The 13,752-nt window shown below is 37.2% G+C and overlaps 1 protein-coding gene across 1 annotated transcript; it reads right to left on the bottom strand.

The window, feature by feature from the left end:
- Positions 1-2,248: 2,248 nt before the first annotated feature.
- Positions 2,249-13,319, bottom strand: LOC115022986 (corticotropin-releasing factor receptor 2). Its single transcript, XM_029454113.1, has 10 exons — positions 13,240-13,319; positions 12,572-12,678; positions 11,635-11,752; positions 11,381-11,534; positions 8,501-8,561; positions 8,337-8,409; positions 7,834-7,919; positions 6,363-6,498; positions 5,848-5,889; positions 2,249-4,888 (listed from the first exon to the last, which is right to left on the bottom strand). The coding sequence occupies exons 1-10, from the start codon at positions 13,303-13,305 to the stop codon at positions 4,748-4,750; spliced, it is 984 nt and encodes a 327-aa protein (XP_029309973.1). The 5' UTR covers positions 13,306-13,319; the 3' UTR covers positions 2,249-4,747.
- Between the last annotated feature and the right edge of the window lie 433 nt (positions 13,320-13,752).

Genomic DNA, 13,752 nt, shown 5'->3' with positions numbered 1-13,752 from the left:
TTAAGTAGAGGAAAATGACTGATTTTGAATTGTCATCATTGGTTGCCACATAACACCGACAAATATCAGTGTGTTCATGCTGACTACAATTTAACGTTACATTAAGTTTGATGGAGGCTGAAGACCATACACCCCTTAAGATTTCCCCTTTTATTTCCACACCTTTCATGTAAAAACATCAAATTAGAGTGAAATAATTAAACCTATGTTTTTTCCATTCCATATTTTTAGGTTAAGTGTCTTGTGCATCATTTTATACACATATCTCCAAGATATATTTGGTATCTTTGGAAACATTGGGGGGGGAACAATTTCATTAAAATAAAGTGGGATCTGGGCTTAAACAATGTTTGGCTGCACAGCATGTGTTGTAATGACTAGTCCACCTAATTTGGAAAACAAATCCACCCAAACTATTTAAATTTTAACATTAACATGACCTTCACATTCATCACAAATAACCTCTTCAAGCACTTCTCCTTCTCTGGTCTGCTGACCTTCATTACACCACCTATTATTTGTCAGTCAGCTCACCTCTGTCAGCCTGAGCGTCAAGGCTATCTATTCAGCCATTATTTGTGCACAGTAAATTTTCCACTGGACCTCCAAGATAAAAACCGGTCTATGGTTGATGGGGTGTTTCGACTCAACTGCAAAGCGTGAACAATACAGTAAACCTGCTGTAGTGCTCATAATAGAATCATTTATTTAATGTGAGCAATGCTGTTCTTAAAGTTAAAGTGCACTTTAACTGTATCAACCTCCCAAAGGCCAATCCCTTTCAGGGAAATATAATGCTGAAATCAAACTTTCTAATTTGACAACCTTCATTTATGTGATAATGTTATTAGCCAAAAGGATGAGCTACAGTATATTAATCTATCCGCTTTCCTCTGACTTCCAGCTTCAGCGTCACAGAAATAAGCAACAATGTACTTTTAAAGGTTGTGTTGCTGCATTTGAATGACACAATAGAAGCTTAAAAAAATGTTATTCTCAAGAAAATGATAACTAAAGAAATGTTACATCTATTTTGTTTTGCCTTTCCTTAAAGTTGATTTTCGGTCTTTGGGAAAAACACCAAACATGCATCCAATAATATCTTTTTGTGAGACAAAATGTATTTAGATATTTTAGCCACTTTAGGGGACCTTACATTATATAAGCATAAACCATAAAACATATCCTTAAATTTGACCCTTTGCTGTGTCACTTGAAATTTAGCTCAGGCTTCTCCCATTTCATCATCTTTGAGATGTTTCTCCACCTTGATTGGCGTCCACCTGTCGTAAATTCAATTGGTTTAACAGCTGACAAATTCTTCTCAGACCAAAAACCAAAGAGGTGGAAGGACCTGTCTGCTGAGCTCACAGACAGCATTGTATTGAGTCACAGATCTGGGAAAGCTTACGAAAGGTTGCTGCATTGATGGTTCCCGAGGGCACAGTGGCCTCTGTAAACAATCAGGACTCTACCTGGAACTGACCGTCGCGCCAAACTGAGCAATCATGTGAGCTCCAGAGAAGTGGAGATGCGAGAAGCAACATTCTCTGATCTGATAATCAGATAAATCAGATAAATCTCATCTGTCCTCAATTCTAAGCGTCATGCTCTGGGAGTCTGCCACTACGACTGGCAAAATGATAGTAAATGAAGTGCTGCTTGCCTCTGGTGATGATACACTTCACATCCACTGTCCGCCATTCATGCAGTTGTCAATCATTAAAAGCATTAATTGTCACAACAACTCTGCATTAGAGTCTCTGCTAATTGCGAGGGGGATGTAAAACTCATAGAGTCCTGAGGGTTCTGGGCACAGGAAGCAGTTTCTGCTCCACTTCACTTCAGCCCAGCCTGAAATGAAGCTGTATGAACTTTCATATTACGTAACCTAGCAGGACTCTTTCAGGACACTTCAATCACTGAAAACTATATTTACGAGTAAAACAATTACACGCTACAGTGCCAGTGAAGCTGCATTATTCTACTTTATCATGAGAATAATTATATGATTGAGTCATTACGAGACTGCTGCATTCATTTCATATAATGGTTGAAGATTGGGGGATGAATAGCAAATGAATCAACAAAACAGATCCCATTAGTGCAATCTACAGCTAATGCCAGATTGCCCAGAGTAACTGAATAGACATAATGCATCATATACTCTGTCAACACACATCACGGTTGTTTTCAAGCTCCCTCGAAAACATGAGACCTTTAACATGAAAAAGCCAAAGAGCAAAAATAAGAGTATTATTTTAATTCAAATCAATATTTTTTTCCTTTAACATGTGCATGGACAAATGTATATCAGTAACACAATGATACATCATTTACAGATACACTAGCTTCCTTTTCTTTTGTTTGTAAGGCAACATAGGTGGTTCAACAAAATCAGTATGTCAAAAGTATTCATGTACAGTAATAAGTTAACAAATCTGACATCACACTGCATTAAATACATTTCATAATGTACAATAAATGGTGTACAAAATAAAGTGAACAAGAGTTGGTCTACAAAGTGCAATGGCAACAAAGGAAATATGTAGACAATACAAATTCTGGATGCAGGTAAACATGGTTTGTCTCTTTGGTGAGTTTGAATAAATGATTTGTTTACTTCTTTCTGTATGAAAATATTAAATTATGCATTTTTTTATATGTTAACATAACATGATGAGGTCATGAGTGGGTGCGCAACAGATGCACGAGTTGTGATGCTGAAAACAGAAATTCAGAAATGTTACATTAAAATATTTACATCAAAATGGCTTTGGGTGATCAACATTTGATGTCAGTCCAGTGGAAAAGCATATCAACAACAACAACAACAACAAAGTCAGCTGTAATGTAACAAATAAATTACAAAATACAAGTATGAAATGTACATTTTACCACCAGGAGTGATGAAATATGTTATGCTCTATGCAATACCCTCAAACAAATTGAAAACAGAAATTCAGTATATTTAAAAAAAAAAAACGTTTTTTAAATCCAAACTTCACAATAAATCCAGTGAATTTAATCCTGATGAAAGAATCAAATAACTACAGAAATATAAATAAATAAATACAAAACCCCAACTATAATAAAACTAGATCATTTAAGTTTGGGGAAAATGCGTATTCGCTTTCTTGCTGAAGGTTAGATGAGAAGATCAATACCACTTTCCGAGAGTGGTATTAATCTTCTAACTCTCGGCAGGTAAGTGAATAAGTGTAATCCTTTAAACATTCTTAACTGTAGCCCCTGACAGACGTACGTTGATGTTACTGCATGTAGTAAATGTAAGGGACACACAAAGGAGGATATGCTTTAAAACGTTCTCCCCTCTTCATCCTTTTAGAGAAAACAAAAAAAAATGTTTTGCAGTTTGACTTTGCAGATATTTGTTCCAATTATTGTGTGAGCAGCCTGAGCAGATGTAAGAGTTAGCATTACAGGGGAAGTGTTTGGTGCTCATTTCATCAAGCTTTTTTTCACGTAAACCAACAGCTTAGTTGTGACACTGATTACTAGAAAGCCCCAAGGATTTCATAAAGCCAAAACAATGTAATCTGCATCCACTGTGCCTGCATGATAAATCCATGCGAGTCACTTACCACACATATACATTACATGAATGCCCTATTTTTACTTTATAATTTCTCAACTCTATATAGTGTAATATATAATCTTATCTTTACTCATTTGGAGAGATTTAATTTGGGGCTGCTCATCCATCAGCTTCACACAGATGGTGTGAATCATTAAACGGCTCGTTATGTTCACACCCTCCTGCTCTGAGGAGAGAAAAGAAGAAGCAAAAACCCACAAAGAGGAAGTGGAAAAAATGGAGTTGAAAAAAAAAGATAGCTGGAAAAGCGAGGAAGCTGAATAAGTATTTTAACAAGGTTTACAACAGTACAGTACGAGACAAATAATACAACACCGTCTAAAAGACTTAAAGGACTCAAACTGCTCTAAGGACACATTACAAAGGCTCCATTAGAATGGCTTGTTTGTATAAAATCATCAAAAACGTATCGACCTCTAATTATCTTTTTACAAGAGAGAGCAGTGACTCTTTTCAATCTAACGCCTTTTATTTCCTAGATTTATTTTACATTTAATTCAGTTGAACCCTTCTCTTCTCTAAAGCCTGTTTCTGTCAAATGCAGATGTTGATGCCAAAGAGCATTTTTGCATTTTGACATTCATCTCACTCAAGAAATCTGTCAAAAATGTTTGATCGATGTATCTGAATAAATTGCAAGTATTCCTCATCTAAGTAACAATGGAGCAGATGCCAATAAGTGCATAAGCTGTTGAAGTGTAATGCTGCAAACCCCCGGAGGGTTATCTTGCTCCACTAACAACCACTAAGCAGTAAGATGACATCGATTACAACGCTTTAAGATCAAATGATAAGACTCTCTGTAATGTGACAGTTTGACGCCATCTTTTATATACTCTCCAGAAAAAGTCAAACCCTCATGTACACTTTGTGTTACGGGAGATACATCTTTAAGAATCATGTTCAATCAATTATGTGTCCATTTTACTTCATGTGTGGGTGAAGTCTACTTTTAGTAATTGTTCCCACCAGACAAGAGAAATTGCCTGGCTCTTCAGTCCCACTGGACACACTGTGGCTTGTTTTTTTTAGAGGAATCAGTCTGTTCTGTAAATCACTTCAATGTTTGTACTGGACAAAAAGATTAAGTGTGTTCCCTCAGATGTTGTCGTGGAGATTATGTGCTGGTCACACAGCTGTGGTCTGTTTGATGCTGTGGAAGCTGATCCGGGTTGGAGACGTGGGGATGGACATGGCTCGTGCTACTCGCACTCTAAGGGCGTGGTTGTCCTGCCAGCGGTGCCACCGTTTCCTTACGGCAGAACGCACCTAAAATGTTGAAGATAAATGATATTAATACTTTGTATATGCATACAAGAACAAATGTTATAACTTAAAACTTTGAACACATTTTTGGTTAAATGTTAAATGTGTGCACTTAATGAAATGATCAATCTGTTTATTAAATATGAAGCTACAGCTAGGAGACAGTTTGATTAGCTTAGCATAAAGACGGAAAACAAGCTAGTTTTGCTTATTCAAAGTAATAAAAAAAAAATCAGCACCTCTGAATTATTAACACGTTACATCTAATTTGTTTATTGCGCACACAATGTGTAAAAACATCGAGCCGTGACGGAGCTAGGCTAGCTGTTTCCCCCTGTTTCAAGTCTTTATGCTAAGCTAACTAGCTTCATACTTATCAATTAGATATGAAAGCTGTATCTAGGTCAATGTCAAACTATTCCGTTTGTGTTGAATCCAGAATTCAGACGCAATACATTATATCAAATCCTATATGATTGTTAAACTTGAACTTAATTATTGTATAAGAGGGGTGACTCAAATTCTTCACAATTCCTCATCAAATGAACCACCTCTCGAGGGTTTGTGAAATGTGAGGGTTGTGAAAGAGCAGAAAGATGGTCCTTAATTTTTCACAATTATTGCCAAATATGTCATTCTAATAATGGCATTAATGACTTTTAAACAGCTGGAAGATCAGCAATTTGCTTTCATTTTAATTATATGAAAATGACAGAGGATTTATTGCTATAATTTCACCAGTAGAACATATTTCTACAGTTTCTTTCTTTATGAACGCTAACTGATCCTACCCGTGCTTCAACTTAGCAAAATGTGTACCTAGGAGGTACTTAGAAAAAACATGACTAAACTAATCAAGGACATCCATGTGGGGCTTTAATAAGATCATTTATCAAGCAACACATTGACAACTTAATTAAATTCATAAATACTTAGTCTTTTTCAAAACCCCAGTGACTCACCTCTCCATTTAGAAAGCAGTAAAACACTGACACAAAGAACCCCTGCAGAATAAGACACATGCATAGTAAAAGATGTTAATGCAGCTGTATTGTGTAATGGCACCTTAATTAGACAATTAGCAGTCGGAGAAGAAAAAGTTAAAGAAATGCCAAATACAATTTTTTCCGTTTTTCCGGCCCACTCGGTCTTACATTTAAGCACAGAAGATAGAAAGATCTTCTTCTTTTTTTAAAAGGTCAAAGAGCACATTATGCCCACATGGGTCTGTTAATCCTGTCAGCTGAGAGCCCTGAACATGAAGCAGGACGGCCACATTGCGTGTAAGCACAGCTAGGATGCTACTTCAAATCATCTTCCACCAAGAAGGCTCATAAACTGAAAAGAAATGATACAACTCTGCGATAAAAATGCATTAAGAATTCAGCATGACTCATATTGTACACTTTGTACATTGTGTGTGTGGGTTTTTTGAGCGTTGGCCAGTGTCACACTGCATCATTATCCATAGTCTCACCTGAAAAGACTGTAAGAAGGAGTTGAAATAGATGAAAACAATTTGTGAGATGTCGTCCTCCCCCGGATTCACAAAGAAGAGCATGTAGGTGATGCCCAGCAGGGGCAACAAGACCAGCGTTGCTTTCACGGCTTTCCTGTGAAGACAGGGATGGAAAATCAGCAGCCTCATTTATGAAAATACTTGTTGTAAGAACTTGGATTTCATCTGAGTTGGCTTTGGAAAATATATGATGCTGCGTCATTGGGCCAACTAGGGACAACATAACACACACTACCGCCTTGCTTCTCATAATATTAACATGTTATTATTTATTTATAACCTTTATTTTACCAGGATATGTCTCATTGAGAGTCCTGGCCAAGATAGGCAGCAGCACAGTTACAGACAAAACAAACCAGTCACAATCATAACATTAATCAAAGCATTTACAGACACCGCGGCTTCAATGTCGTTAAGAGTCGCTTTAGGTCTGTTCAGAGAGACCAGCTCATTTTGCAGCTGGTTCCAGGCAGCCGGAGCAGCGTAACTAAACACCCTTTTTTTTTTTACAGTTATCTATAAAGTATGCAACTGAGAGCCCAAGTTGGGATTTTAAATATGAAGTGATGTATTCTCAGAAGAATGCCCATGATCACGGACATGCTGTGTCAAGCAAGATATTTACACATCACAGAAAATCTCATTTTTTTCATGCAATTCCTGTAAAACCGACCGCATTTAGAAGAAACCATTATGTTCTATATTTAACAATTTATGCCTGACACTCCTGTCCTCCACTCTCCTAAATCTGCATGGCTCATGTCAGCATATCTGTCGCACCACGACCGTAAATCCCAACTCCAGTCTGAAAAGCCTGAAGTCAAGTAGTCAGAGCTGCGACGCTACACACACCCTTGAAATAATCCCCCAAGGAGAAAGAAATACACTTGACGGTGGGAAAGCAAAGGTTTGCCACCTCCAAGGATTACTGCTGGGACTGAGTGAAATATACTGGAACTAGGTTATTCTTACTGCATGTGTTATACAATTGTTCATATCCTTTCCACTATCTATACAGGAAATGTCATCTTATATTTTAGGAAAGGGTACCATATGATATTGGGAGTGCTGTTGGAAAAAAAAGATGATTTAAATGCTTTAATTATGAGGGTTTGTGAGTGAAACACATTAAAGAAATGGTTTGAGGGTGTCAATGTGATTTATTGTTATTATTTACCACAATAATTGCAATTACAGGCAATACTTAGCCTGAAAGAGGCGCAGCAAAAGCCTCAACAACGATAATTAATCTCCAATATTACACTGGTGGTGTTGATTTATTGTCATTCAAATATCTTCTCTCTAAGAAAGATTTGTATGAATCCAAGTGAGACTGTAAACTGTCTAGTCTGCTTTCTAAATCAGCTTCTTTGATGCTAAAAACGCGTCGCTTTCTATATTTATACAATCTTCCACAACATCAACTCACCTGTACTGAATTGTTTCAGACGTGGTTGAAGCTCTTAGTTTGGTCATAAGAATTCTTACTATGTTGAAGAGGAAAACAAAGTTTATCTAGAAAGAAAAAAAGCACACAAAATAATTATTGTGCAAATGGGTTACACTGAAATGCATACAATACAATGTACTGTGCTCATTAAATGCTGAGTAGAAGGAGTAGCGGGCATCACAAGGCAAAGCCACCTCCTTTCTCAACAAGGGAGAAGCACACAAATCAGAGCTGGAAACAGCTTATATAAAACCATTAGAGGCTACATCTCTGTTTACAATTGGTTATTTTTAGGATTCTTATGCGTAAAAAAAAAACCCAACAGGAAGATAGCTTTCACCTTTCCAACAAGCTAGATGTAAATGGCTTTCATTGCAAAACCATTTTCATATTAGTGCATTTTCAGAAGGTTACACTTTAAAGCAGGCATTAGTGATGCATCTTAGGTGGTGTAAAATGTGTGCTATATGAATGACACTCACCAATAGCACAAGAATAACTGGTCCCTGGTAAATGTAGTCCATATATTTTCCAGGTTCTTTACCAAACCAACATCTGTAGACAGAAGATGAATAATCAGAACCAGAACATTTTAAAAACACATTAAGTGTCAGATAATTACTTTAAAAAAAAGAAATAAACTTACTGTTCATTTTCATAATACAACTTTCCTATAGCCCAAGCTACTATTATAGGGCATGGAATACCTAGAGTGAAGAAATCAAAAGATTCATGTAAACAAACAATACAGTTCAAGGGACATAGAATATTGTTAACGTTGTTTAAGGGGGAAATCACATCTGTAAGTTGTTTAACATACAGAACTGTAGAACTCCGTGCAGCTTGATCAACATGACAAGACAAGAACACCTTGCACCTCCTCTGAAAGTAACGACATCTTGATCCTAAATCGTATGATACGTGACTCGGGACCCACAGCTGCTGCCCTCATAGAGACCCAGTAGAAATGATATATGTACATTAATGTGAAAAACAAATGATATGAAGTAGGTGCTGGTCTTCTCAGAAACTTTGTCATAGAAAATAATACACTTTGAGAAATACATATAATAATAAGCGAAAGGTTTGTGACCAATTATATTAGATAAATGACCAAAAGAGATGCCATATGTATAAAAATATTATTACAAACAGAACTGTCCATGTTAAATGATCCATCGTACAACCACAGCGCTCTGAAATGCACATTTCAACATCAATCTGTCTAATCAGCAGAGTTGTCTCGTGAACGCACAGCAGAAATGAGGTTCTGCTCACGGCGGAGGCATGATTAGTGGAGAGGATTGAGTCATACTTGGCTCCAAGGATTTTTTTTAAGTTAGTTTGACCCATAATCCTCTCTTTAAAACAGACATATACAACTTTTTGGGATGATTCTCCCAGTTTTATCGACTTTTTAAAGCAATACAGATTTATTTTTCTAGCTTTTCAATGTGCGCACTAGAACACTTGCATCCACTGCAATCTCAACTTTTAATTTGAATGTGCTTGTGTTTATTTTACAAACAGTAAAGACATGTAAAGATGGAATAAAGAAAATAAAATGAAAGCCTCACTGCTCGTCCGAAGCACTCAGGACTGCAGTTTAAAGACAGTCTGCTTCTTTTAAACAAGCAGTTCGTTCTTAACCTTTTCACCCTGCCTACCAGCTAATTTAGCTAATTTAGCTAATTTAGCAAAATGGGGACAGAAATCCGACGAGACACATGGCACAGTTTTGTAGACAAAGTGGATGAGATGTTCACAACGGTGAAATGATGAGTGAAATGAACATTAATGAAGCTGAAAGAGAACAGGTTTGAAACTGACATCAGGCCTCTGGTGGAAGAGAGATTTAATCTGCCCCACTTCCATTAATTTCGTAATGAATTTATATCAGCGATGGGGAAATCTAATCTCTTTACTGGCTCGTGGTTTCAACAATGCAGCAGTTGTAAGAATGAGAGGACAAAGGTATTTTTTACTTCACACTTATTAACCTATATTTATATTTTATACACTACCTGTTTCTACTTTAGTATGACTCCTAACAAATCATTTAAATGTATTACATTTAAATATTTTTGCTTGTTCCCCAACAGGTAAATTATTGTTTTCACAAATGAGAAATCATAGATGACTGGGCTCTTATTACTAAAAATTAAAATTAAAATGTTCAAGATATTGCTTTCAGTGAAAATACACCCTACGGGGGGGGGTTATGTAAACTGCACAGATATATTGGATTAAAACATAAACCAAGTTTAATCTACACCTGCAGGAGTGCTTAGTGAGATTCATAGTACTGATGAGTTGAATTTACTCGAAGAGGAAGCTGCTCTGTAAATCTAATCATCACAATGAAAGCTGTCAGCTACTTTATATCTTAATCACATTAAGTCATTAAAAGTGGATTGATATGATGGATATCTGCCTTTGGCTATTTCTATTTTGAAGCCGATATGAGCTCTCCAATCATATCATCCATGTGTCATTACTAATCTGTCATCTGCTATTTATCTATTTAATGTTCCATTGCTGTGTTCATAAATCTCTTTTTAGTCATGTTAGCATGGCCTAGATGCAGTATAAGTGTATGTATACATCCTGCAAGAGCGTACAATGTACATTACATAACCGGACAGAAAGGAAATGTCAGACTTGCTCAGGGAAGCACATGATTTTCTGCCTCAAGATGGAATACTCTAACACCATGCTCTTCCTAATACTGTAGTTTAAGTCAAGGTGAGAATGCATAATGTATGTGCTCATGATGGGGCATCTGCCTCATGTTGAAAAGTCATTATATCACTGGAAGTCAAGCAAGGAAAATTACATTTTCCACACTTCGCTGCAGCTCTGTTCTCATATGAATTTAAAGTCTGAAGCACTGGAAGGTCTCCGCTTCACTCGCTGACCAGGCTCCGCTTTGGTCAGGCAAAAGTTCACTTGGAGTCGGGGATAAAACTTCTTATAACAATGTGGGTCAGCTGTTTCACACTCTAGTTAATATAAGTATCTGTATAATACATATTACAATCTATATATTTAGAAACATCCTCAATGTACATGTATGTGTTCACAGTTTATCTAAAACATTTATAATACGTAAAGATGGAAATTTTAACATTACAACTGAGCATGCACCACCTGCTGGTGAAGATTATGTGATATGATTGAAAGATCTAGAGCAGCAGCTAAAAGGACCTTGACTGTGTCCTAGGTCAAGACTGAAATTTGAAACACAATTCATAACTTTGATTTGAAATCTTTGAACACCAAATACACATCAATCTACAAAATTAATGCATTTAATGCCAGAAGTGATCAATTAAAACCTGCCTGGTTAACTCATCTTCTAATATTACAATTAGAATTAAAATCCATAAGAAAAACGTTTATAAAAAAACTAGTAAAAGCTGTTTTTAACCCATGCTTCAGGAATCAAACACATCCACACTGTACCGTACAAAGCCTGGTGCCGAGTGAAGTGTTACTAATGCACTGTCAACGAGGACATACTCACACCAGCCGATGAAAAGGAAGACCCACTTTCTGAGCTTATCGGTTGAATAAGTCATTACGATGGCCGTGTGGAGGTAACATCCTTCAACAAACATCCAGAAGAAGTTTGTCACCACAAAGTAGTTGTATATTGTTGTAATTAATCGACACCAAGGCTGAAAAACAAAACACAGGACTCAAAGCGACAGAACTTCTGGATATAAAATGGTTTGTAGCTTAACTTGTGCAGCACACAATACGGGACAACGCTGTTACCTCATTGCTCTCGTGGATATTGTGGTCGATCAACTGAAGCAAAAACCACATAACGTTCCTCAGTATGAAGGTGGTGATTAAGTTCCAGTGGATGATGTTTCGAAGACATCGTATGCTCCTATACCGCAAGCCCAATAAAAGACACGTCTTATTTTCATGCTTTCATAGAGTCGGTGCAGCTTATTCAAAGTAAAGTGAGATTCTAGGTCTGATTAATATTGGCCTTTTACTATACTGTCCATAGTCATGTCACAGATAGAGGCTCCAATATTACATGCAAACAGTCAAACCTTTATTCATTCATTTATGTATTTTCTTTACATGAGTTCATATATGTTCAGTTGACTTATTCCTGCTTGCACTGTACCCATTAATGTATAGACAAGTATGTGATGATTTTCCGACAAGTTATGAAATGAATGTGTTTTTTTTAAGCATATTTATGAATGTGCCAAGACATCTGTGGGGAAAACACTAAGTGGTTGTGGATAGTTCCCTGACATCTAAAGAGATTTACTCTCGGATTAAAGTATTGAATATTTCGGCCTGTAAATCTAAAGAAATCAATATTTGCCTTGAAGCTCACATCTATCAAATCCCATTGCACAACACAGCTGAGGCTCTTTAGTATCTGCAATGTTCTGTCCTCTGTGTGTGTGTGTGTGTGTGTGTGTGTGTGTGTGTGTGTGTGTGTGTGTGTGTGTGTGTGTGTGTGTTTGAACCAGGACATGAAATAAGGTACGATTGCTTAGAAATGTACATTAAGTCTTTCTTAGCCAGAGTGTTCCACATGAGCCGAGCTGCAGAGATCTTTTCATTTGACATAAGCGAGTTAATGATAAACAGTCCGAGGATATTAAGTGAATCTCCTTGATTGTCCTCGACGAGGTCTCATACATACAGGACACATTTAGATACGGACTATTTCTGTACTTGCCTTAAGCACAAGAAGAGAATGAAGGCCACGACTAGAGCTCCCACAGAGATACAATGACCTAGGTAGTTGATGATCAGCGCTATTTTGTAATGCATTGGATATTTTCTCTGCAAAGACAACAAGTGAATTACTTCTTGAATGCAACTGCTGGATAATAAAACAAAGACATGAGGTTAGGTTAGAACACAAATACATGAGTAGAACCAGGGTATAAGTATCTATTCATCTATCTAGGCTTCTTTGTTTGGAGGTTTAACTTAAGTGAGAGAAAGCAAATGTCACTGACGCACTTCAGATGTCACGGTGATGTGAGAAAATAGAGCAAGACCCAGAAATACACATAATCAGGAGAAACGATGTGAGGTAATCAGGCCAAAACTCATTACACGCCATACATCAGTCTTGCAGTTTGGCTCCGAGCTTAAGACTATACTTGGAAAACAAACGTTTACTGCACTACGTAGACAAATTAAATTCACTTCAATAAGCGTTAAGCAGTCAAAACACCACATGACTTCTGCTACAGTATACTGTATCTGATTAGTATTCCCCCTGTATGTCATTAGTGTAATGACGGGCAGTTGTTATAATCATTTATCTAAGATGATCAACAGATTGCTTACAGAATGAAGGGCAGAGCAGGGTTGCTCCTGCGACGCCGCACTAACCTTCTCCTCCAAAATGGGTTCACAATTGGAGTAATTGCTCTTCAACGCCCACGTCCCATTATCCATGCATTCTCTGTAAGCACTCCCTGCAAGAAAAGGGTGGAAGGCACGGATGAAATAACAATAAAGAGCGTGGCATTGTTACAAAGATTGATCATGTTTTAAAAGACTTGTTGATAGGTTTGTTTGTTCAAATCTCCCGTCTGTATTCAACATCGGGCACGGCGTTCAGCTGAGCCAGTGCCAATGCAAGGCAGTTATTTGTTGTGGCACTGTTGTAGGTAAAGCTCAGTTAAAAGTTGAGCACCACTATCTGTCTGAGTCTTACACAGAATACCAATTCAGCAATACAATTTGTATTCATGGTGGTGAAATGCAAAGCCTCTTACTCTGTCAGTTTATTTGAATATCTTTCAAAACATGCTTTCATTGTGAAGTTCCTCGCCGCCCATGCAGCGGGGGCCTTTTATCTCTTTAATACTGAAAAATGTATAAGGAGTTGGGTGGAAACAG

This window comes from Cottoperca gobio, chromosome 17 (assembly GCF_900634415.1).
Source record: "Cottoperca gobio chromosome 17, fCotGob3.1, whole genome shotgun sequence".
Classification (NCBI taxonomy): Eukaryota; Metazoa; Chordata; class Actinopteri; order Perciformes; family Bovichtidae; genus Cottoperca; species Cottoperca gobio.
Note: the sequence above shows the minus strand (reverse complement) of the source record. Positions and strands in the feature narration are given on the sequence as shown.

Bases quoted from the DNA above. Each gene is read 5' to 3' on its own strand.
- LOC115022986 (XM_029454113.1), bottom strand. From the start codon at position 13,305: ATGGATAATGGGACGTGGGCGTTGAAGAGCAATTACTCCAATTGTGAA. The intron at 12,679-13,239 runs GTTAGTGCGGCG...TTGTCTTTGCAG, and splicing joins AACCCATTTTGGAGGAGAAG to AGAAAATATCCAATGCATTA. The intron at 11,535-11,634 runs GTAACAGCGTTG...TTTGTTTTTCAG, and splicing joins ATATCCACGAGAGCAATGAG to CCTTGGTGTCGATTAATTAC.